The sequence below is a fragment of the Pteropus vampyrus genome, unplaced genomic scaffold, assembly GCF_000151845.1.
Source record: "Pteropus vampyrus isolate Shadow unplaced genomic scaffold, Pvam_2.0 Scaffold4, whole genome shotgun sequence".
Taxonomy (NCBI): Eukaryota; Metazoa; Chordata; class Mammalia; order Chiroptera; family Pteropodidae; genus Pteropus; species Pteropus vampyrus.
This window is the reverse complement of record NW_011888785.1, coordinates 10,994,860-11,019,771: the sequence shown is the minus strand read 5'-3', so window position 1 is coordinate 11,019,771 and position 24,912 is coordinate 10,994,860. Positions and strand designations below refer to the sequence as shown.

General features: G+C 35.1%; 1 protein-coding gene and 1 pseudogene across 1 annotated transcript in view; both read right to left on the bottom strand.

The window, feature by feature from the left end:
- COL28A1 (collagen type XXVIII alpha 1 chain) overlaps positions 1-18,761 on the bottom strand; it is a 135,393-nt gene extending 116,632 nt beyond the window's left edge. The window contains exons 1-7 of the mRNA XM_011364633.2: positions 18,638-18,761; positions 17,178-17,734; positions 12,430-12,450; positions 10,820-10,876; positions 9,164-9,217; positions 7,264-7,305; positions 3,461-3,487 (exon numbers count right to left, since the gene is read on the bottom strand). Of these exons, the coding sequence (XP_011362935.1) occupies positions 3,461-3,487; positions 7,264-7,305; positions 9,164-9,217; positions 10,820-10,876; positions 12,430-12,450; positions 17,178-17,734; positions 18,638-18,761 (882 nt within the window). The remainder of the gene's footprint in view (positions 1-3,460; positions 3,488-7,263; positions 7,306-9,163; positions 9,218-10,819; positions 10,877-12,429; positions 12,451-17,177; positions 17,735-18,637) is intronic.
- LOC111743161 lies at positions 13,140-13,257 on the bottom strand (annotated as a pseudogene).
- Positions 18,762-24,912: the final 6,151 nt, after the last annotated feature.

The following is a 24,912-nucleotide window of genomic DNA, read 5'->3' as shown; positions in this document are numbered from 1 at the left end:
AGGGTCCCTACTGTTTCCATGGCACCATTCTCCAGACCTGCGTAACAACTTTGATCAGATAGTAATGTTTGCCGCAGGGTGGCAAGCTTTCTATGTATTTTCCATCATCATTCTCCACTGTCCTGCTCTCCTGGAATATTAATGAAAAAAGCTAACATTTAAATTATGTTTCACAGTTTATTATTAATGTTATTTTACAGACATTATCTCAGTTAATCTGACATTAGCTATCTGAGGTAGATATGATTAGCCCAATTTTATAGACTGAAAATTTGTGTGATTCAAAAATGTTACTAATCCATTATACTAATCCTGAATACCAATCCATTATATCGGACTTCTAAAACTTCTAATAATTGAACTAAAATGTAATAAAGTCAATTAGAATAACAACTAAAGTTAGAATTTTAAAGTGGTTTTATATTCTGAGCCTCAAAAAAATATTTTTATGATAAGGCAACTCAATTGGAGAGGTTAAATGTTTTAAATATATGTGCTAGTCATGACTTCTAATCCAGTGCCCTCACTACTAGTTTCTACTTCTGCTGCTACTTTATTTTCTATATGCTGCTCTAACACATCCTACTTGAAGAACTATTACCCAACAACATAAGGAACTTGCACTAAAATGTACATCAGTGCCCCGTTTACTTCATCAAGAAAGTCTTGCTGTGAAAATAAATGTCAGTTGAACTAAACAGTATATTTAGTGATATAGTGGATATATATTCTGGTGCAAGCTCTATCTCATCACAAAATAGCAACAAACGATTTATAGATTGACAGCCACCCATCAGACCACTGCTCTAAGAAGGGAAATCACAATTGTAACCACCAACTATAGATGTAAAGTATGTGCCAAAGCCTTTACATTATTGCTAATCCCCACAGCAGCCTGGCCAGGTATATATATATCTCCATTTATACATAAGGAAAATGAGACTCAGAGAGATTAACCTGCCCATGACCATTAGCTTGAGTCTGTTAGACTCCCATGTCCATGTTCTTCATTAGCCGCCCAAAGTTGAACATGGCTCACTGCCATGAACTTGACACTTCTGCCTAGGGTGCTGCATGCTAGAATCAGAGCAGGAAAGAGGAAGGTGCAATTCTTAGATCCAGCTATGCCTCTCTTCAAAAGCAGTCTGTTCTCTCTCCACATCATGTTGTGAGTCAAACCAATCCAGGAAAAACTGAGCTTTCACTTAGAACAAGTCGAACATTTATTTCTGAATGCAAATGGAAAGTCACTCTTGAAGAATCATTTAGAAAGCAATTAATTTAATAATGTAAGATGGGAATAAAATGAGTCAACCACCAAAATATAAAACAGAAAAGTACCATAAATACACTCGAAATTATTTTGGCCAGAAATCACATTCCGTTTGTCCAGACAGATTTGTTAGCTATAGGGTCCTGAGGAACAGTGTCTGTTTGAGAGGCAAATTTTCATCAATGAAAATACTGTACTCATGTTATTTGCCTCTGCAAAGGCGTTTCCTTTTTTTGTTGGGTTCATTAATCCCTATGGAATGCTGCAATTACACAGTTCCAGATAGCAAGTGCTTCAGAAAGCTACAAACAGATTAACTCTGCTCCCAGCCTCTGACTTCTAATGCTGCTGCTCCTGGTGAAACTCTGGTTTGAATGTCGATGGTTCAGGGTCACTTTGCTCTTACAGCTTGTATTTTCCAAGTAGGAACTTCTCCAGTGAATCTCTCTATATATAGCTCCTTGGTGTTGCTAATTGGCTCTTTATATATAAGTCAAGATGGGATAGGAAGGCCTCCATAATTTTTTTTCAGGTACATATAGACAATTTTACAATCATAATACTTTTTACAGCTTTCCTATATTATCGTTTATTCCTTATCTCTTCATAATAGTGCCTTACATTTACAGAACAGCAAACAGTTTATAATGTATTGCCACCTCCAATATTCCATTTGATTCTCCCTTTACCCCATAAATTAGGGAGGCTTGTATTAATCAGATTTTACATGGGTGATGAAATAGGCACTCCAAGACATCAAGTTTCCCAGGTGCTTATGGCAAAGTGCAGAATCATGGCATGTCTTACATGCTTCCTTTTTTAGGCCTAATATTTCCAGTGATTGGGAACATATTTATTTGCCTGTATGAAGGTTCACTCCTAATATTGCAGGGCCAGGGAAGAGAACAAGCAGAGGCCCACATACCATGTACCTTAACAGTTGAAAGATATGAATCAAGCTAATGAACTGATCATGTTCTAGCTTCCTTTCTTGACAGACATATCTTCAAAAAAATTTTAAAAGATCAAAGAATTTTGGGATTCCTCCGAGGTCCATGTAGGAGTATAGTCTCTTGCCCACAGCCTAGAGCCAAGCCCCCACTTGGCTTCCCACCTCCAGCTTTTTCCACAATAAGAGGAGCTCTGAGTGTGTGTGTGCATGTACAGGAAGGTGCCTCAGGCAGCACAACAAAGCTCCCTCCAAGGCCCCCTCCTGCCCTAACAAACAGCATCATTTGGTTTCCCCTCAGGCCAGGAAAGAAGACAGGCACAGGAAAGGGGTTTGTGTATGCCTTCAGAGCAGGCTCAGACCATGTTGCAGGGGCTTCTAGGGTCTTGGTTACCCAAAGCATGATCTGGGCCAAGGGCACACAGGACTCTTGCTCTGGAAATCCTAGGGGAGGCAGAGGAGACACAGAGCAGGACCCTCTAAAGCGCATGCTTCTTACCCAGGTCTGAAGGTTGTATCACATGTAGGACAGAATGGATGATAGGGACATGCTCTGATTTCACACAGAAAATCTGATAATAGAACTATGGCATAGATTGATTAATGAACTATTGAACACTCTCAAAGATTCTCTGAGCCCCAGTTCAACTTGTTTATTCTTAATCGGTCTGTTAATTTCTTCGAATTACTTTGATAAGTTTCCAAACTTGTAATTTGCAAATAATGTACCAACCCATTACTTTCCTTTCTCAAATTTACTGCCCCTTACAATCTCCACCCAGATGCCTACAGAATGAAGTCAGTGTGGTTCACTGCTTAACCAGGATAAATCCTCTTTCCCCAGGAGAGGGTTTAGTGTCTAGGTTTTATAGGAAGTTAAGACCAAAGCAACAAACTAATTGCAATATTTCTGCATCTATTTGTATATAGAAACTTTTAGTCTGGATATCTGTACTGCACAGCTGTTAATGGGGCTCTCTATTCATGTTTGCTGAGCTAAGAGAGGCTGGGTAATTACTAACATCAGTAATCTCAGGGCGCCTTCCACCTCTTACAACACACACCCATATGTTAAGTCCTATTATTATTTCATGTTAACAGAGTTAAGAGTGTATTTGGAAATTAAGAAATCTAGACTCACAAAAATAAAGGAAAATAACTTTTATTAAGTACATAAATACAGTTATGTTTCTGTTTTCCTTTCTGGAATTCTGGTCTATTTATTGTTACAAACTTACCTTCTCACCCTTGTACCCAGGAGTTCCCTAATTAAAGAAAGAAAAGAAAGAGTAAAATATGATTTTAGAAGGTATAGATGAAGGAAATATTAATGTTTTTCTTTTATAACATAACAAAAACACAACTGTACAGTCTTGGAAAATAAGGCCATATATACGTAAGCTATTTCACTTTGCTTTGTGCTTAGGGAATGCGTATTTACTAGGGAAAAGAAAATAACCTATTTTTCCCTTTATTACACTCTATTCTCAGTTCCAGATATTTTTTCAAACCCAATTTCTTTCCCTTTGGCCACAAGCTGAAGGAGAAACTATGCTGAAACTCATTGTAGAAGTGAAGACTTATAATGGTCCTTTCAAAATTGTATAGTGACTTTTAAATTATTAACTATCACAGTTGAGAATGTTTCACAGAGACTGGTAGAGAAGTTGGCTTTGAGGATGGGCTGAGATAATGACCTTTAAAATATTTGTAAATATTTATATCTATTATGGTCCTCCTTTCAAATTTGGTCTAGAATATAAATATCAAGGAAATGAATGGTTCCTTTATCAAACTCTAACAAGCCAGTGACCTTTAAGTTACTATATTTTGTCTCATGATAAATAAGGGGCCAGAGATTCTGTTCTTCTGTGTCACTCTTGAGAATCCTGCACAGCCCTCTCCATTGTGTCAATGCCCATAAACCCTTTAAATAATACAATGCTGAATATAAAATAGACCAGAAATTTACCAACTGTAAGCAACAGCAAGTCTTTTTCAAATAAGATTTCATGTCTTTTTCATACAACTGTAGTTTTCAAATATGAAAATAGAATTGTAAGACATATTTTAAGTGGGCTCAGGAAACTAGTGGAATAAACAAGCTATTCTTGCAGTTTCATAAGAGTCAGACTACAAAATTTTGTTCTGTGTGTGACTTTTTTACAAAAGATAAAAAAAGAAAAACTTCAGGGAGGAAATAACACTTCTTGCCAAATGAGTGGTCACTAAGAAATAAAAAATAAAAATAAAACTAGCCTAAAATATTGTAGCTACAATTTAATCCATTTTTAGAAATATTTACTCACATAAATGGTTTGATTTTTAGTATTGTGCTTAAAATTATGGACCACAGCATAAACAGTTAAACTGTGGTTCTTTATGAAAACAATTCATGTTAGCAGTGCTGAGAAAGCTAGACTTCCAATCTCAGGAAACTTGAGGTGCCTTCCATCCCTTACAACACACAACCATATTTAAAATTCTGTCATTACTTTATGTTAAAAGAGTTAAGATTGTATTTAGGAAGGAGTCAATATAGTTTACTAAAATAAAGGAGTATTAGCTTTTTAGTATATTGTTCTTTTTTTCCTCTGTTTTTCTTTCTAAAATCTCTGGTTAATTTATTCGGTTGCTATCAGTTTTCTTTCTTTCTTTCTATTTCTTTTTTTTCTTTCATGGCATCTTAATTACTAGTTTATAAATATTCAAATTTAAAATATCTAAAACCATAGTCATCAATCTCTTCCGAAGTCATTTCTGACTTTATTATTTCTGTTAATGATACTATCATATTCCATATTATACAGGATCGAAAGTTTATAGTCGTCTTTTCTCTCCACTCGCTCCATACATTCCTCTAATCCAAGCAATTAAAATTCTCCAATAGTTTCCACTGCACCTAGTTTTAAATCTCCCTTCCTTACCCTGGCCAACAAGGACCATTGTGATCTAGACCATGCCTATCTCTGTAATCTTGTCTGCCAACATTCTTCATCAAGTTCTGGCTTTCTTTCCATTTCTTGAGACTGCCAAAGGCTCCACCCCAGAGCCTTTGTCCCTACTGCTGTTTCTGTTTAAAATACCCTCGTGACCTTGTTTTGTATTTTCGTAATGCTTATCATTGACTGAAATTCTTATTCATTTGTTTGTCTATCTATTGCCTCCTGGCTAGAACATTTTATGAAACAGAGCCTATCTGTCTTGCTCACTCCTATATTCCCAGCACTTAACATAGGGACCAATGCAGAGAAAGTGCTCATTAAGTATTTGCTGAATATATGAGTTAGAGGCAGTCACCACATTTTATCATTTCACAGTGTCTCTTCCTTTCTATTTTGTCATGACCATAGCCAATTCTGTTCAATACAACATGAGTCTCAAATGTGAGCCACATATGTAATTTTAAATTCCCTAATAGCCATATTAAAAAGCAACTATGAACATATAAAATCTTTAATAATTTATTTATCTCAATAGGTCAAAATACTGTCATTTTAGCATGTAATCAATATGAAAATTTACCAATGAGATAGTTTACATCTTTTTTTGTTAATAAGACATCAAAATTTGGTGTATATTTTATTTCTACAGCACACCTCAATGCAAGCTAGCCATGTTTTAGCTGCTCAGTGAGCATATATGGCTAGTGGTTTTCATATTGGCCAGAGCAGCTCCAGCCCGTGTCCTTGTTATTTCTCATCTAGGCTGTAGCAATGAACCATCTAAGTGCTCCTTCCTTTTGCTTCTTCCTGCCTCAATTTCTCTTTTAGAGCCATATCAGATTAATCTTCCAAATACACAGCTCTTGGATCATATGCCACATCTAAAATCTTAGGGCAGGGAGGAGGTGCTCATGACCTAGTAAAGCCCAGACCTTATAGCTGGTATAAAGTACCCACCCTGACCTTCAAGCCATGTCTGACAATACGCCTCTTCAGGCATGCAGTCTCGCCACTCCTCAACACATCGCCTTTCTTCATGTTGCTGCTCAGGGAACTCTCCATCTGGAAGGCTTGTCCCCTTCCACCTTCCTATTTTGTCCTTTCCTATCATAATCCTAAACTCTTCAATGGTCATCCCGTAAAACCTACCTGACAGCTCTAATCTCTAAATGTCTGTATTACTTTGTACGTGCAATTTTTATAATATTTTGACATTCTGATTCATATTGTAGCTATTTTAAGTATCTCTCCTATATGATAATAAACTTTTCAAAAATATAAGTGCTTTGTTTTTGTCTTAATATTATTTTCACATAATAGTATGCTTCATATGTAGAAGATACCCAAGCAATGTTTCCTGAATGAATAACATAAATTTCTGAATGAATTTCCATTGAAATTATCAACCTTTCTATCAGATTGTTTTATGAAGTCAATTAAAAACACCAAGAGAACAGTTTTATAAACCTCTGAGTCTGAATCCTAGGTTTTCATCTAAGGGACAAACCGAGAGGAGAAGTGTAACACGGCCTTCTTTTATTCACCGTACACTTCTCTCCTATTTACTGCATTCCTGCAATTTCCCAGAAAAATACAAGTTTTGCATTTTGAAATGCAAATGAAAAAATTTTCTGTAATTATTTCTCAGAAAACCTCAGATAGCATCTAATTTTAGGGATAATAAATCAACTAGAATGATTTTTTTTGGTCTGTAGAATTGGATTCACAAAAACATAATTTAGATTATGTAATTTTATGCTCCCAGAATTTTAATTTATTCCTTATTGGAAAAAAAACGCAAGAAGCGAAATAAAATATTTTTCTCATTTGAGCCTTTCACCAGGCTCAAATTCGGCATCAGGGAATGTCATGTGGTTGACTATTTGTCCCAGCATCTCTCCCATTGAGCAGGTAATTTTCTCCTCACATTTCCACTTCTAAGTTTCTATCTGTCTGATTGCCTGTGTGAATCATCACAAGCACACAGAGATATAAATCATTTTTGCACTTGCACTTCAGGGGTAGAAATGATCAATTATAGAATCTTGGCATCCTGAGATTACTTTCTTAGGAAAGCATTCCAGTTGTATACATACCCCTGGGCCTCTTTCTCCAGGTTCCCCTTTTTGAGCATCACCCTGTAACAAATAAAAAAAAAACCTCAGAACTCCACAGCCCTGCAGAGAGTCTGATTGCTCAATAAAATATATTATTCAGAATTCCCAGATTAATAAATTAATCCAAAGGGGAAAAAAATCCTTGGCCTTTCCGGTTGGCATTTTCACCATGCAATCTAGGGAAGAAAATAGCAGCTCAGATAGCCTTTGCCCTTTGGAGTAAAGCCAGATGTAGAGGCTGCAGGATCCAGGTACGTATTCACAGCTTAGGCTGAGTCTTGCATCCCAGTTTAACAACAGGGCCGTTGTTCTCACATATAGCATTGTACTCACTGGGAGCCAGCTACTCTGGCTTTTCTCCAAGGGGCTTTGGAATGTTTTCCAGAATGTTCTCAAGAGTGATTGCTTGATTTCAGCAAAACTTAGGAAAATATATTATGTGGCACAAAATTACAAGCCAAATAAATGAAATGCGAACATAGATTTATAACAGGTATTTAATAAAACAAAAAGAAGACATGGTGGCATTAATTTGGACTCATATAAGGTGAATGAGTATGGGAGTATGTGTATGTGTGTGTTTGTGTGTGTGGTAAAGCCATCCAAGGAACTTTAAATTCCCAGTCTTTGATAAGTGGGCAATTAGCAAAAATACTTTTATGCATCTAACTTATTATATTTTTCATTATCTCCCTAAATATATTCTCAGAAATGAATTATTAGGTTAAAATTTTAAATATTTGAATGCCTCTTATGTAGTGCCTAATTGCTTTCCAAAATGTTTATGCCAAGTTACTTTTACAATGAAGAGCAAACTATTTCACCACATAGCTATCACTAATTATTACTATTTTAATATTGCTGTTAACTATTATAAAATTTTTTGAATTTGAAATACAGAAAAAAAGCAAACTATGAAAACTAAAATTTTGCTCCCTTGCCCCCACCAAAACAACCCAATTACTCTAGACTCCAAAGTTTCTACTACAATGTAAATAATTAGTATAAAATGCTACCTCATTGTCTCTATTTAAATTTTATTTATTTTCTCGTGAAATTAAATGTTTGTTCTATTTCTTTATTTACTAGTTTTATTTCCTCTCTTTAAAATTGTTTGCATCCTTTGACCATTAGCGGCTTGATATTTTCTCATCTATTCTATTAAGTCTTTATGTACTATAGAAATAAACCCAATGTTCATTGTATTTGATGCTAACATTTCCCTATATGTTTTCCTCTTTATTATAATTATTTTTTATTATACAAAATTTTGCCTCAAATTTTCCAATAGCTATATCTTCTAATCTGTCCCGTGATTCCTCCAGTCAATCTTGAGCTTGGAAAACCATCATCCCAACATCAATCTGAACACATAATTTAAAAAAATTAATCTAGAATTTTTTTCATGGGTACACAAAGAAAAGAATTAGGGAAATGCTTGAAGATGGTCTGGGAGTGAGAGACAATCTGGTGTTTTGTCTATTACTTTCGTTGGTTAGCTATCCAAGCAGTGGATCAGTAAAAAAACATAAGTGCGTATGTCAATCTAATATGGAATATGTCTTAATAATTCATGAAACATTGTGCTAATTAATTTAGGACACCATTATTTAATTACAAGTTTGTATTTATTGAGTCCCAAGGTTTCCAAAAGATTAGACTAAAATGATCAATCATATCCTACTCAGAATTTGTAAATACAAGCTAACACAAATCAGATAGATAATGTAGGAAGTGAATATCCTATATTCTTCAAAGAAATCATCAAGTTTTTGGCATTGACATATACTCAATGCTCTTTGTTTTCTTAATTTTTTATTCTTTAAACATATCTAAAATAAGATACACTAGTTTATAGGGAGGCTGTTTATTCATTTACCGAGTTTCCTTTCGGTCCTCGCTCACCTTTGATACCTGGGTTTCCATGGGTACCCTGAAAGCGAAGGGAAAAAAGATTATATCAAGCAGCTATTCTATTAGTTTACTATATCTTAAAATAATTTCTGATCAGTTTCATCCCATAGAATGAGTGGAGATTGTACAATAATCTTTACCTACCAAGCAGAGAGTCAACTCTATTATCTCCTTTACTACACACCAGGATGGCTGCACTGCCTTCAATAGGCAGATTGTCTAGATTTGCTCAACAGAAGATAGTCTCTCTTTCCTTGATATCCAAGGGACAAACTCAAAAGACAGACGAAGAGAGTTTAAATCCTATTCCAGAAAGGTACTTTATTTTCCTATTCTCAAGCCATCAAAAAGCTCACTTGTCTGAAAACTTGGTTTGGGGGCATCCAATAAATTTTAAATAACATAGTTCTATGGCTATCTTTATTAAAACATGGTACAATCTCCTCTAACAGTATTGATTGACTAAACTTGTCAAATTAGCTCAGCGATTGCAAGTTTTCTTACTATTCATTCTAAAACATAATTGAATGCCACAAATAAGCCTTCCATCAGTAATTCCTTGGTATAATAAGTATAAACGAAGACTTTATAGGAAGGGAAGTTTAAACCTTTGCTTTGGCTAAAGTCAGCTTCTACGGGCTGCCACACTATCATGTAATGTATCTAACTTTATATTTTGAAGAAAAAAAGACTAACACGCATCCGCATTTTCTAATGCTTTGATTGATAGGAAGATTGGAAAAAATATAGGCTTTGGACTTAAGTCTCAGGTAAAATATGCCATAGTCTAAGAAGTTCACAGTATATATTTCCCTCCCCACCAATCAAACACAAGCTTTAGTTTAAAATTTTTATACATACATTTTTGTGAAATATCTCTACTGGGCTTCTGAGCACTAAGGTTTGGAATCACATGCATAAATAGAATACTGAATGAGCAGCATGGATGCTTCCTGATGATCTGGTGTTAGAGAAAGATTCGGCATCATGATGTCATTTCATATGCCTCTCCAGTACAGACATGGCACCTACCAGACTTAGGCCAGCCTATAAAGAAAACACTCGTTTTTGGATTATTTTATTAAGTATTGAATCATCACAGTAAATCCTGCCATTTACCTTTGGTTATTTCATGTCACAGGATTCACTCTAATTTCCAAGGCTTCTCAGCCAGAGATTCCTCTGCGCAAGGCCACATGGCATTGTTCTTGGATACATGTAAAGACACAGTTACCGTCAGGAGAGGTCTGTGTCACTTATTTCTAGGTGCAGTGAATGAAGCTTTGCCTAAAGCACTGAGGATCAACATTGAGAAATTCCGGCCCCAATTGTCACTTAAGAAGTGCTGCTGAAAAATCCTTTGTGGGAACAACTTCATCCTTTTAAACCAAGTTTGCCCTTGGTTCAGGTCAGTGAAATCCCAGGCTTATCTCTAAGGACAGAATGTATTCCCCTTAAGGAATAAAAGAAAGAGCATTTCCTTTTTTGCTGCTATTTGCGTACAACTGCTTTTCAAGGACACAAAATAGCTCTGGAGTTTTCAAATTTTCAAGTGTGAGTAGAGCAGTCATTGCTAGGACTTCCTGAGTTGACCGTAAGTTCAAAGGAGAAATATACTCACAGGAGGCCCTGGATCACCTGGATCTCCCTTCTCACATTCACAAATCTTGCGTTCACACTGAATCAATAATGAAATACAATATTAACACATAGTGAAAGACAGCATTTCAAATTTTATTCAGTACTGTACTGAATGGAATACTTCCTTGAAGAAATTTTACCTTGTAAATTTATGGAGATTTTACTCTCTCTATTAAATTCTTCTAGGAAAACTCAGATCTAGTGAGAGCCAGCTAATAAAATATTATTAAATATTGCCATATTTATATATTAAATATTAAATATACCTCACATCATATATATATACATATGTGTGTATATATATATATATATGACATCTAGTTGCTAAAGGTGTATCAAAGTGCAATAATACACAAATATCAAATACTCCTTTACTCAACAAATTTGAATTATAACATATTTTATCAACTCTAAGATGTACATTTTCCTTATTTTAATGTCTGAAATCAGAGTGAAAATAGTACATGTACTATTTTCTGTACATGTACTCCAAAACTTATAGAATGAAATGGAAGAAATCTCCAGGGACACTCCTGGAACACTCTTAGGAAATGCCGTAGCCCCAGTGCTTTTGATGGCACAGAGGCCGGTATTTTATAGAAAAACAAGTACATCAATGACTCAGACAAAAAAGTGCTTCAGAGAATTTATTTAGACTCTGTGAAGAAAGTTTAGAAATAACCAATTTAGTTTGTTTGTATTTCCTTTTATATGTATGTACAAAAGCGATATGAGATTTGAAAAATCTATATCCAAGTAAATCTAAGAGGACTCTTTACATAAATATGAAATGAAAAATTGTAATTGATAAGAAGGCACTGTATCATAGTTTAATCAGCAGAGTTTTTTCCTGTCTTAATGCCACATAAAATAATGGTGTATCTGACCATGTATAAGTCAGTGAAATGTTGTGCTCTACAAGGTTTGGTTGTCTCCTATTATTTGACACAATACTACTTGTAAATTTTCTGATGTTAAATAAACAATTTATCCAACTAAGTTCAGATGTTCCAAATTCTTCGTGCAAAGAAATGCATGTTCAGTACAGGAGTCTTCAGCAAGCTGGTGGTCATCTGTTGTACTAAGTATGGTCCAACCCAACCCATATTGGCCAGCTTCCTTTGCCACTTGATCTGGTTGCAATCAACCATCAGGAAGAATAAGCTTAAAGTCTATCAGCAGGCAGCAGTAAGGGGCAACTCTGAGCTCTGTCTTTTAGCCAGAAGTACTCTGCCTAACCCTGGTTAACAGTAGGCACACCTCCCAAAGTGGAGGACCCCACCCCCAGGAGCTGGTGTTAGAGACATGTTGAGAATAAAAGAAGTCATATTAAAGTAAGCAGAAGTTATGCCATTTAGTTATCATTAATTTCTAAAATCAGTCGTTGAAATCACATTAAATTTTCTCCAACCTGCAGTAGATATGGTAGCCTAAAAGAAATTAGATGGCTGCCTAGAAATAAAGTGGCTCTTTTTAAAAATAGTTAGGCATTTTTATTTAGTAACATCTTATCCTCTAATGTGAATTATGCTAATTTGATAACACTAGCTTTTGGAGTAATTCATAGTAATCAAGGCACGTGCTACTTACCTTCTTTTCAAATAAGGTATCCTAGGAGGGAAAAAAGAATGAAACATTAACTCAATTCATGGTTCTGCTTTCAACTTCTTATTAGATTTAATTATTCCCTATGGGATATGCAATTTTCAAGAAGAATAGCAATTCAGCCTTTTTAACCTTGTAAAAGCAATAAAGCCTACCGGCCAACGAAGAAATACTCTGAACCATGTAGTAATAGACATGAAGGGCGCAACATTAAAAGTTATTCTGTTTTCTAGGAACTTTATTCTTTTGCATTCTATGCTTATCTTTTATTTCTTTTATCAGCTCTATAATCTTCATAATTTTGCTACAAACTTAATTAGAATGAGAAATGTCTTACTTTTACTTACGAAGACTTAGGCAGAATACATAATTGTGTATTTTTCTCTTCATTCGTTTGAGGGCATTAAAATATTAATTTTAGTGTCATAACTTCATGAATAGTAATGAACCTTAGAAGTAATCGGCTCAAACCTCTCATTTTAGAATAAGGAAACTTAAGTCCTCAGTGCTGTGACTTGTCCAAGGTCACAAGCTTGGATTGAGCCACCTGACCAAGTTCAGTGCTACTTCATTCTTATTCACACAGAAATGAATTAGCCAGAATATTTTTCTTTTAGGTGAGGCAACCCGTGATTGACTTCACAGACTGCAAGGATCTTGTCAGCTTACAATCCATTATTTTTTATTTTTTTTTATGCCTACAGCACCTGGTCTTTCTAGGTGGTCTCCCATCCAAGTACTAACCAGGCCTGCCCCTGCTTAGCTTCTGAGATCAGACGGGTCGTGCTTGTTCAGGGTGGCATGGCTGTAGACCAGAATATTTTTCAAACCACTTTAAATTCCTAATTTTAGAGAAATTCACAATCTGGTTTCTGTCCAACACCTAGGCCTCGCTACCTTACTACAGTTCACTGGGTATTATTTAACAAATGTGCTGAAGTCAGACGCTGGAAAAAAATTAACCTATGTTTATAGATAGAATTATTGGTTTCTTATAGTAGACATTATGTGTCAAATTACTACCTCATGACTGAATCCGAAGGGGTAACTTACATATGACAAAATAGAAAATGAAAATAAAGAGCACTAGAATATTTGTTGCAAGATATTAAAAATGAAGGATGTAAGCAGGAAGTTAAGTCAAATTGTACCTTTATGGAGGACTTCATGTCTCTTTAGGTTTGTTTTTACTTTATCTTTATTTCCATACAAACTAATAACATAGAGGGAAGATGTAACAAAATGCTTTAAGTAGCTCAATTTAATGGGAGGGAAAATTAGGCTGGGAATTAAGTGTCATCCAGAGTTTTCATTCTCTTTCCACCATTAACTACTCATGTTGCTTTGGGCAAGTCATATAATCCTTCCAGGTCATTTTCCATGTATATAAAACGAGAACATTTGACCACGTAGTCTTGGGAGCTGTAAAACTCTGTTCATAGACCCTATGTACAAAATTTAAGATTTCACCTGTGGTCCTCTTTTCCCCCTTCCTTCACCCCTTTTCACCCCTTTTAAGTTAAGAGCCAGTGTAAATCCAGGCTGAAAGCAGATGAGATACTTGTATCTTTAAGAAATACCAGGTCGTGTGGAGAAATGGGAACTCGGATATACTGACAGTCTCAGTGTAAAATGGCATTACCCTTCTCCAGAATATTTGGCTGTACCTAGAAAATTAAAGATGTGCATGCTTTATCTTTAGGCTGCCCAGGAAAAGTCCTTGTCTCTCTACCTGGTATGCTGACAACCCTTCCAGACATACCCTAGGGAAATTCTTGTACATTTCAGCATTCATTATTTTTAATAGTGAACACTGGAAATGATTAAAATATCCATCGATAATGGAATGGATTAACAAATGAAAAACTATTTAGCAGCTAAAGTAAATGTATTAGATCTACATGTTTCAACATAGAAAAATTTCCAAAAATATTGAGTAAAACAGCAATATGATCCAAATTATGAAAATATTTAAAACACATGCCAGAAGCTTGGTTTCCTCTGGGAGGGAGAGAGAGAAAAGAAATTTGAAAGGAATTCAAGAGAGACAATAAAACAACTAATAATACAAGTCAAACTGTAATTTTTGAGAACAACTAAAGACACAAAGAAAAATTCAAAATTGTCACTATACAATCTTTTTATAATAAGCAATATCCTTATCAATTTTAAACTCATGAATTTAGCTGCTATTCTGTCTGATGTGTAATTTTACACTTTTTTAGCTCTTCCTTTGAAAATTCAATTTCTGCTTTGCCATATTTCTCTTTAAAAATACATGCCATGAGGATTAAAACCATAACACAACTAATTATTTTTGGACTTTATTTGATTTTGTTTTTGTTGAAATTTGTATTTCTATGGAAACAAAAAATGGATCCAAAACTGCACAATAGATAAGATTGTTTCATACAATGAACAAAGCTCCATCCCTAAGGGCACTTATAGTCTATAAGCCCTAGTGACAGAAAACGGCACACAGCAAGCTGCGTGGGATGGATATTCCTAGATTGAGAGGAACAACAAGATATTTTCTTAGAATAGGTGGGTTTTCTGGATAATTTTGAAGAGAGGAATGCAAAGGACTGACTCATTGATGGAATGTTGTCTATATGTCAAAGTTTATGAGGAAAAAAGTCATAGACTATTGTGGACAATAGGACAAAGGAAGCAGCAAGGAGGGACAATTATTTAAGAGTAGACAGCAGGGGCCACGTGGATAGAGCTAGATGTTCTTTCATGGGGTTCTTTCATGATACTTCCCACTAGAGATGCCAAAGAATGTGCAATGATTCCTTGATTTGTCTTGGCTCCTGCAAAATCTATTCATGGTGCATACTCATGTCCATGAATTCAACTAAAGTCTATTCTGTCATAAAAAGGAATAAAATTATACCTAATTAACTTATTTTTTAATGTCAAGTACAAAATTATTTCAAAATAAAAAAATTAAAAAATTAAACTAATGATGTAATAGAAATAGATTAGATGAGGAATTTTACCAAAGGTCTGATGAAAAGTCAAGTTTTGCCTCCTAGACAGTAGCAATTTGAAACACTGGCATATCTTTCTTTGAAGACCCTAATAAGCCCTTTGGATTCTGGAAGTGTTTGGTAAGCTGCATCTCCTTCTAAGAAGTGGCTATTCACAGACCTTCCATCTGAACAAACAAGCTGAAATTACAGGATGCTAAGGAAGAGCAGAAGCAATGGGACACTTGGTCATTTTTTGGTTTCCCCAGAAACAAACAAAACAGTCTTGCTTCGAGTCTACTGCCAAAAGCCTGTGTTCTCAGTTGGGCAGGAGCTCTTGGTGAGGGTGTGTCCAGGAGTATGAACCTTCTGAGCTTACACATCTGGCCAAACAAGGAGCTGCCTGTCTTATATCTTCTACAGTCAGTAATAGGAAAGTTATAGTCACAACCCCAGGGTTCTCTCCTGCACATGCTGGAAACTTCTGTTTTAAGTTCAATGGTGAAGATTCCTTAGGCAGAGCTAGGCAGTTAGCCAGGCACACTGCATGGTTCCCTTTCATGCAAAAGAGATGCTCAGAGTGAGCATTCGCCACAAGCTACCATTTGCCTTTTCAGCATGACTTTACAGGATTAAGCATGCTGACTTTGGGGTCTTTGCCTTGCCTTAAATTTTCAACTATGGAATAATGATTATAACAGTACCTACATCACAACCTTGTCATAAACATCTAATAAAATAAAATATATATAAAGTGTTCAGAACAATGCATAATAGAGAGAGCACTTAAGAAATGATAACTATTATTTAGATAAGAAAAACTCAGTGTTTCATGCTGAAAACAACTGAGTAAAAAAAAAATAATAAGAGTAATGTTGGGGAAAAGATTGAGGAAAGGGAGAAGGGGCAAAACAACACTGAAATGGAGCCTGAGGTTTTTCCCAACAATTAGAAAACAACAATATGGAATGTTCAGTTCCTAAAGGACAGATTTGTCTTGCCCTTTTCTCAAGAAATCGAAGAAAATCAATATTACTTTTTTAAAAAATCAGTTTTACCACTTAATAAATCAAACACTTTTTCTCTAGTTCTCTTTTTGAGAAATATTGTGAAAAGGGGTTTCGTTTTGATTGCTTTGCCTTCTGTTTTCCCAAGCAGTGAGGAAAGGCACTCACACACAGCGAAGAAGCCAAGAAAGAAAAGCATTGATACAGTTAATCGGACCAGTCAAGTGGGACTCATTGATCTGATGGGAGAAACTGCATGTCGGAGGTTATTTTACATCGAATGCCCTTGTTAACACCTAAGAAACAAGGAGATCATTTTTAAAAAATTGGAAGTCTATGAACTTTGCTTGAGTATAATATGGCAATAAGTGAGACGAAGTCAAACAGTATTTCTGCACGTGTGGAATGGGAAAAGACCAACTTAGCAGACCACAAGTTGACCACCAATTGAATACAAGTCAGCAGTTTCAATGATCCCAGGATGTGTAAACAGAAGTTTGAGTTGTATTATCGGACATTAATTCTTCCCATGTCCTCAGCATTGGCTAGCAATAAAGTTAGGACTGCACTTCTAGAGAATAAGCCTGGTACTTTCTCAGTTTATCTAATGTAAATGATCAAGGAAGTGGAGGGAGACTTCGGAAAGATTCTTCTTTACATTTCCAAGGGAGATTGTTTTTCTTTAACCTTTTGGACCTAGTATCTATCCTCACAGAATTCGTAACCAAGATATCAATATTATAATGATACCTACCAGGCGATCCTGAATTTTATCTACAAGGGCTGGATCACTCAACAGTAGAATGGGTTCACTGGATGAATCCCCAGATATCAAACGAAGTTTGGCTTCATTGACTACAGTAGAAAGTCCAATGGTGATAAATAATATTCCTGAAGTTCTGGCATCTTCAGAAATACTTTGAACATCTGGGTTCTTTGGATGGTCAATGCCATCAGTCATCAGCAAAGCCACTTTCACACTGTCTTTACGCCCTTCTCTCTTAAGTAGCCTCGTGGCATTGGAGATGGCATAATAAGAGAAAGTACCTTGCCCGATGAAATTCATAGACTTGACCCTCTGTTTAAAAGTCTGTAGATCCTTCCAAGAAGAGAAAGGTGGATTGATTTGGACAGAACTGCTAAACTGAAGGGCTGCCAGTTTGATGTCATATTTCAAGGCGTGAATCGGGGTCAATTGGAAAACCTTGTCACTCAAGTTAGCCACAAAATCTTTCTGTTTATCGAAGAGAACAATTTTAGAGCTTTCAGAGCTGTCCACAATGAAGACAAAATCTATGAAGCAAGTAGAGTCTGAAATAGAACAAATTGGTTAGGCAAAATACTTGTCTCTACTCATGAAACAATTTTGTATAAGAAAAGCCTTGAGGTGATATATTGTGTATTGTTTGTTTCTGAGAGAAGAGAGAAGTGAAAAAGAGAGGCACCTTATAGACAGGGCTGAAGGTGTAAAGAACTAAACCTCTTTCCAAGTCTATAAGTTCTTTTCCTCTTGTAAAATTATGCAAACCAAAGCAATACTAAACAAAATACCATATACTCTGAGCATCTTCCCAAAGTAAAATCTGCTTAAAATGAGAGGAAAAGAGTGCATCATAGTTTAAAAATTCAACAAACATTGGGCAAAATTGTCTTGAAGTAAATGACACTCTACCTATTTATTAGGTTTGTGTCATATTGGTAAGACCCTATCTTGTTTTGGTGTTTTGTGTTTTTGTTTTTGTTTTTTTTTTTAACTTTTTGAAAGGAAGGGAGAAAATGACTATACACATTACATCATAGTAACAATAAGGGAGAAAGAAACTTAAAAGCAGAGAATTTAGTATTGAATCTTAAGTCTGTATTTTACTAGTTAATTTGCTTTTTGCCTTGAGTGTGCCACTTAACCTCTCTGGGTCTCAATTTCTTCGTCTATAATATGAATGTGGCAATCTCTGTTATGCCTATTTGATAAAGTTACTGTGAAGCTTAAATGAGGTACTAAATGTGCAAATGCTCTAAAAACTGATATTTCTATAAGTATGCTCTGTAAATAGATAATGTATATTATTAGCATAATCATATCAAAGTAGAATGAAACATATATCCATACACGTATGGTTTGCTATTAACATCAAATGCTATTTGGAAAAATTCATCATAGTGCTTTAACAGGCAAAAACTAATCATTAAAAACAAAAACAAAATATTTTTTACCCTGAAGATCATTTTTTCTTGCAAGTAAATTGGACTTTGATCCTTTCTTTCTTTGTCCATATATTGTTTGACTCATAAAAGCTGGCAAAAGCAGGAGATAAAAGACAAAATGTCTGTTCCACATTATGGTAGATGGTGAAAAATCATCTGCCTGTAGTACCTTTAATAGAAAAATCAGTTACAAATACTTTAATAAAATATAGCGTTTGCTATTTTTAATTTCAAGGCAGCAGAATTTAAAACTGGCATGTTGCTGAAGAAAAGAGTTTTCATTCATATTTATAGAAAAATATCCACATTGAGATTTTAAAAGTTTCTAATCCAAACAAATCATGGCACTACAATAAAACATTTATTGGCGAATATTTCTATAAATCAAAGAATTACATCTAAATAGTCTATTTTTATTTTGAAAACTGCCTCCGCCAGAATTGCCAACTGGACCACAACTGCATAGCCAATGAATCAAAAGAATATGAGAAGGGAGCTTCCAGTCAAGATGGTGGAGTAGGTCTATATCTGGATGTAAGGGTGCAAATGTATTTGTTGGAAATACATGTTTATATAAAGACCCAATTGCTTCTCTGGAGCATATATGTTCAAGAATGATTAATTTGTAGAATAAACTGATTATTATAGTCATTACATTAAAAAATTATATGAAAGCAAAAATCATAGATTTGCTAAGCAGTACTGTTCTTGTGTTAGCTAGAAGAACTAATGGACAGAAATAGGATTTGAAATCAGGAAGCATAGTTTCTAAATAGCCCTGTGAAAATGTTTTTCTGGGTAGATTAACAAAGAAAATTCCAATCCTGTATCAAATCTTCAGCCATCTTCATCATTCAATATGCCCAGCTATATACCAAATGACTTTTAAATTCACAGCTTCCTCGGTAAGAAAAGATTAATGTGTGGCTAGCTCAAGCATACCTGAGAATCGGAACAAGAATTGAACCAATGTTCTGCATGGTTTGGAAATGCTTGCTTGCTTAAACTATAACTTCAGAAGTTCTAGAAACAGGATTACGTTTGTTGTTGTTGTTGTTGTTGTTGTTGTTGTTGTTGTTGTTGTTGTTTGGCATCTTGCCTTTAGGGAATGAGAACAGGGAAATCATGGGCATGATTTTTCCAGGCTCTGAGTAGAGAGTGGAAATATATGCAAAAGCAGCGAGGAATGAGATGGGTGACTGCTTTCTTTCATACATGCCAGATGGAGAAACCCCAAAGGGAAGCAAAGCTGTTGGGTTGGAGATGAACCAATGGATGGCTCCACGCCACAGTCTGCTCCTCAAATAGCATCATCTAGTTGAAAGTTTGTTAAGCTGACTTTGTATCAGTATAGCCAAGCATCTCTGCTAGCAAGTGCAAGTACAATTGACCAATTTTGTCAGCTGCTCTTCAGACCAGGTATGCTAAGATGTGAAAACAGCTGTGTGTTAAAAGAAAAAATAAGAATTGTGCTAAGGAAATAGAATATATGGAGGACATTCAGGTTCCTCTGGATGTAATCCCCTTGCTAACACCGAGGAGAATACAAAACATGTTCAAGTTTAATTCTGAAGATTGTGTGAATAAGGCGATGTTACAAAACACAGCTGCTATTGCATTTTCAGAGAGGAGGAAGGAATAACACCATGTCCCTGATATTACATATGACTTTCCCTTTTGTTGAGCCTATACTAGAAGTAACTTCTTTGAAGTTCTATGAATAAGAGATTGAAAATTTAATTTCATTGAAAATGAGAGATTTTACAGGCTACATGATCAAGATGACTCTTCCAAAACTGAAATACGGTGATAACTATGCAGGATCATGAGGAGAAAACCACTTTCTTCTCATGTGTAGGTCTCATTTTGGATTTTGGAAATGCTGGGTTTAAATACTTATCTTTCTCCAAAACTAAGCACCTATTCGTGTAGTTTCTTGGCATATAATCATGAATTCTTACCCGAATCCTTGTATATACAATATTCACTAACATAACTTATTCATTAGCAGTAATCAGAATATCTTACATTTTATTATTATTTGCTCTGACATTTTTTATCTAAGTCTCCCAAACCAAAGTTTAGTATTCCTTTCTGTTTTCTGATATTCACCAGAGGACACCCTTATAACTTTCTACTTTTCTTCCTCTAGTTTTATAGTTTTACTACCTTCCTGAAATCTCTTTTTCATTAGTTTGGCATTTAAAGGGCCCATCTATTTCTAATCACTTTTGCCATGTTTTACTTTGCCTGTATTTTAATAATTTCCACCTTTCTCTCATTTAGACATCACATAACAAGTAAAATAGGTTTCAGGGAGGCAATGCCATTAGTTAAATGAAATAAATATAAACCTCTACTTTTACTACTGGTTTAATTTTATAAATACAGAAACAATGATTATCTTTTATTAAATGTCATAATTTTCCTTTTTTTTTTTTTTTTTGCTTAAATTTTATTTTGGGTAAATATCAGGATCAATAACTCCAAAGACTTTCTGTTTTATGAGTTCTCATTAATAAAATTATCTTACAGCAAGGTTTACCAATTTTATTCACAATATTTGCATCTCATTTGTTTCTATCTGAAGATAAAATGATGAATAAATACTTAATTCAAATTGCCAAACTAGCCAAGTTTTAAAGTATACTATAATTAATACTGAATTATAAAAACTTATTCCGAATTAAGAAAATGATGTCCTAAAGGATATCAGCATCATTGTAATAGTATGCAGTAGACTATAAGTTAAAAATCAATTTAAAAATAACTTTAAAATAAATTTTAAATTTCTACATTTTAATAATTATTCATATTTTTCTAATTAATTTAAAGTAATAGCAGAGTATACAATTTTTTATAAGCTTTTCTCACATAGTATGTAAATCATTTAGTCTTCCATGTTTCCTCACTAGTCCTATCTTATTTCAAGTGATTAAAACAAAACAGTTACATCTTACCTTATAAAGTTTGGCAAGCAGGAATTAAAGACTGGTAAAGCAAACACCAACAGCAAAGACCATTGTTGGGGATGGAGTTGACTATCTGATATTGTTCTGCTCTGTGTGAAACAAAAATTGTCTTTGCTTTGGATCTTTTGCAATCTTTTATTCATGTTTTCTAGACTAGGTTAAAAGAGTGGTCAGGCATTTAGCCAGGGTGCAAGATCTGGGTGGGATCAGAAAGTACTTTAAAGGAACAGTGTCCTTTAGGAACAATCTGTGTTTTACAGACTGTTATAAAAAGAAAAAACTTGAGCAAATTTTCTACAGTTCAGGCATTTGTTGACAGTCTGCCTTTGTTTCTCATGCAATGTCTTTCTCTTTTTAGTCCTACATTTCTTTGCCTGGGATATGCACTCTGTTCGATATTGGTTCTAAATAACTCTATGAAGAAGTATATATGACACCAGATTCAGATGATAAACTGATTTTTCAAGGGAGGCAATGGGTTGACAATTATTGAAGCTGGAAGATGAATATATAGAACTCATTATTCTAGTCTTTCTACATCTGTGATTTTTGAAAGTGTTCATAATAAAAGATTATATGATATAAAGTAAAAGAGTGATCTAAATTTAATCCTTGGTTCTCTCTCTAACATAGGAACCTCAGTTTCCCACTTGTGAAATGCGACAGTGGATTTAATTATTTATCAAGATCCTTTCAAACAGTAATATAAGAGGTAGGTTTACAATGGTCAATATTCTGAGGTCTCTGTCCAGGAAAGGTGGTCACTGTAGTGGTTCCGTTCTCTTTTTTCCTATTTTGTACCTTGTGGTTACAGCCCATATTAAGTCAGTGTTTATCAGTACAGAACATACTGCCAAGAGGCTACTTGACCCCTAGACAACAGGCAGGGAGTCTTCTCTATGGACTGCCTCACAGATAGAGAATAGCAAGATGGCCAGAGAAAGCAATGTAAATGTCCACATTATCATTGCTATAAATCAGCTTTCTTAGGAAGACATTTTAGCATTTATGCATCTACATATTGTGGCAATAATAGTTTCTATTTCATGAACACTTAACCAGGCTAGGCACTGTGCTAAATGCTTCACACGCATTTAGCCCACCAAAAGCACAACCACCTACCTATAATAAATACTGTAAAAATTCATGCTTTGCAGGTGAGGATGTCGGGGCAGAGGGAAGGAGTCCAGTCATTTGCCCCCTGTCATACTAATGCTTGAGAATGCCAGAATGGGATCTTAACTCAGGCTACCTGCCCTCTGAGCATCAGTTATAACAACTGTTGCATCATTAAATCAAGTATCCATGTGAAAGTCTGTGTTTTCATTGTGTCCTCACAACAAAGCAGTTCTTGAGGAACTAAGGAAGTTTTGTGGGCTTTGGTAATAGAAAGAAGAAACAGTGGGTATATTGTAAAAGTAACAATGAAATTTCCTGGGAATCAACCACATATATATTTTAAATATTCTGTGGATGTTAACCACACTTTTCACTTTTTTGAGATTAGTGTCATAGGATACGGAAGTGATATTTTTTAGAAAGCCAACTCTCTTTTTCCTGAGACAGATTAACCTGGAGAATAATAATACCTCTAAGAAGCAAACAGGGGAGAAATGGACTAAAACCCTCTTGCTTTTTAACTGTTCTGATTGAAGTTAGTAGGGGGTCGGAGTTCTGCCTGCTCATCATTTCCCCTCCACCCCCAAAAGCCAAATAGGATAACCTAAATCCAAGGTTTGTCACACCTCATTCCCAAGTATAGCAATCAGGACTAAGTTGATTGGGTAGATGACTCAAAAGAAAATCTTGTGTCCTATCAATTTATATCAGGCAATTAGCTTTGCATCTAGAAAAACTATGTGCTATGGTGAAGAATGAAATCTTAATCTTAACAGATGATCTTGAATTAGTGTGCAACTGGGCATACCAAATAAGAGAGCATAGATGACGATGATGACTAGAAAAAGGCAATTTAGTGTCCATGCTATTTTAACAGTTGGTCTGTAGCAAAAGCTTTATAGAAGAAAGATGGTACACTGTTTTTACTATTACTACTGTAGATGGACAAGAGTAAGCACTCAATAAGTATTTGTTGAATGAATGATTATTAGAAGCAATTTTTTAGTGTTCATTGATCACTTGAGAAGCATGATACAACTGATTGCTCTCCTCTAGAGCATTTCTAGATAGCAAATCTTTTTCAATATTTCTCCCTAAATTTTAATACTCTACTGTAGTAGAATCTACATTGGCTTTATTTGTTTTGGTACTAGTGCCAAGATCTCCATTTCAGTAGTGATGGTATTTGGGGACCCTAGGATCATATAAAAGGGATCGAAATCAAGAGGTTTAGAGAAACATGGCAGAGTAAGAGACGTCTCCAGATCTCTCCCCTTGAAACAACAATAAGCAGAACATCTAAAGCTCAACAACAACAAAAAACACCCAAACTGCTCACCAGCATGTCTGAGCGTGGGATCTGTGCATAAGAGGAACATGGATGGACCTCGAGATAATCATGCTAAGCGAAATAAGCCAGACAGAAAAAGTTGAAAATCACATGATATCACTTAAATGTGGGATATAAATCTAAGAGCAACAAATGAACAGGACAAACAAACAGAGACTCATGAACACAGACAATAGACTAGTGGTTACTAGAGGGTAGGGGGTTGGGGGAGGGGGAGGTAGATGGGGTAAAGGGGATCAAATATGTGGTGACAGATAGAAATCTAACTATGGGAGGCGAACACACAGTGTAAATATATATATGCCTTACTGTTAAAATGTACAGCTGAAACATTTTGGATTTCATTAACCAATGTCACCGTAAAAAAATTATTTAAAAATAATTAATTAATTGATTAATTAAATTTTAAAAAATAAATAAAAAATAAAATGGATCATAATCTGGGATCACTTGTATATATCGGAATGTTTCACCTGCATGGGGTTATAGAAATACAAAAAAAAAAAAAAAAAGGCTAGTTACATATCAGCTCAAACTTTTACCACAATTATACATCTGGACTAAGATCAAAATCTCACAATTTCACCCTGCTGCTACATGGCTGATCCAGAGTAGAAGAGAACATTATCAACTAAGAAGGGAGAATTCAATGACCTTCTTACAGAGTTTGGAGAATTTTGTCATTAAAGGCCCCCGTCTTTTTTTGCAGTATAAAATCTGGGTGTAGTAGAATTTCTAACATTTGTCCCAGAACTCTGAAGTGTTTGGGATTCACTATTCTTCTTGGCTCCTAAAGTATGACTTAGATGTTCTCTCATGCCATTTATCAGTAATTTAGAGGA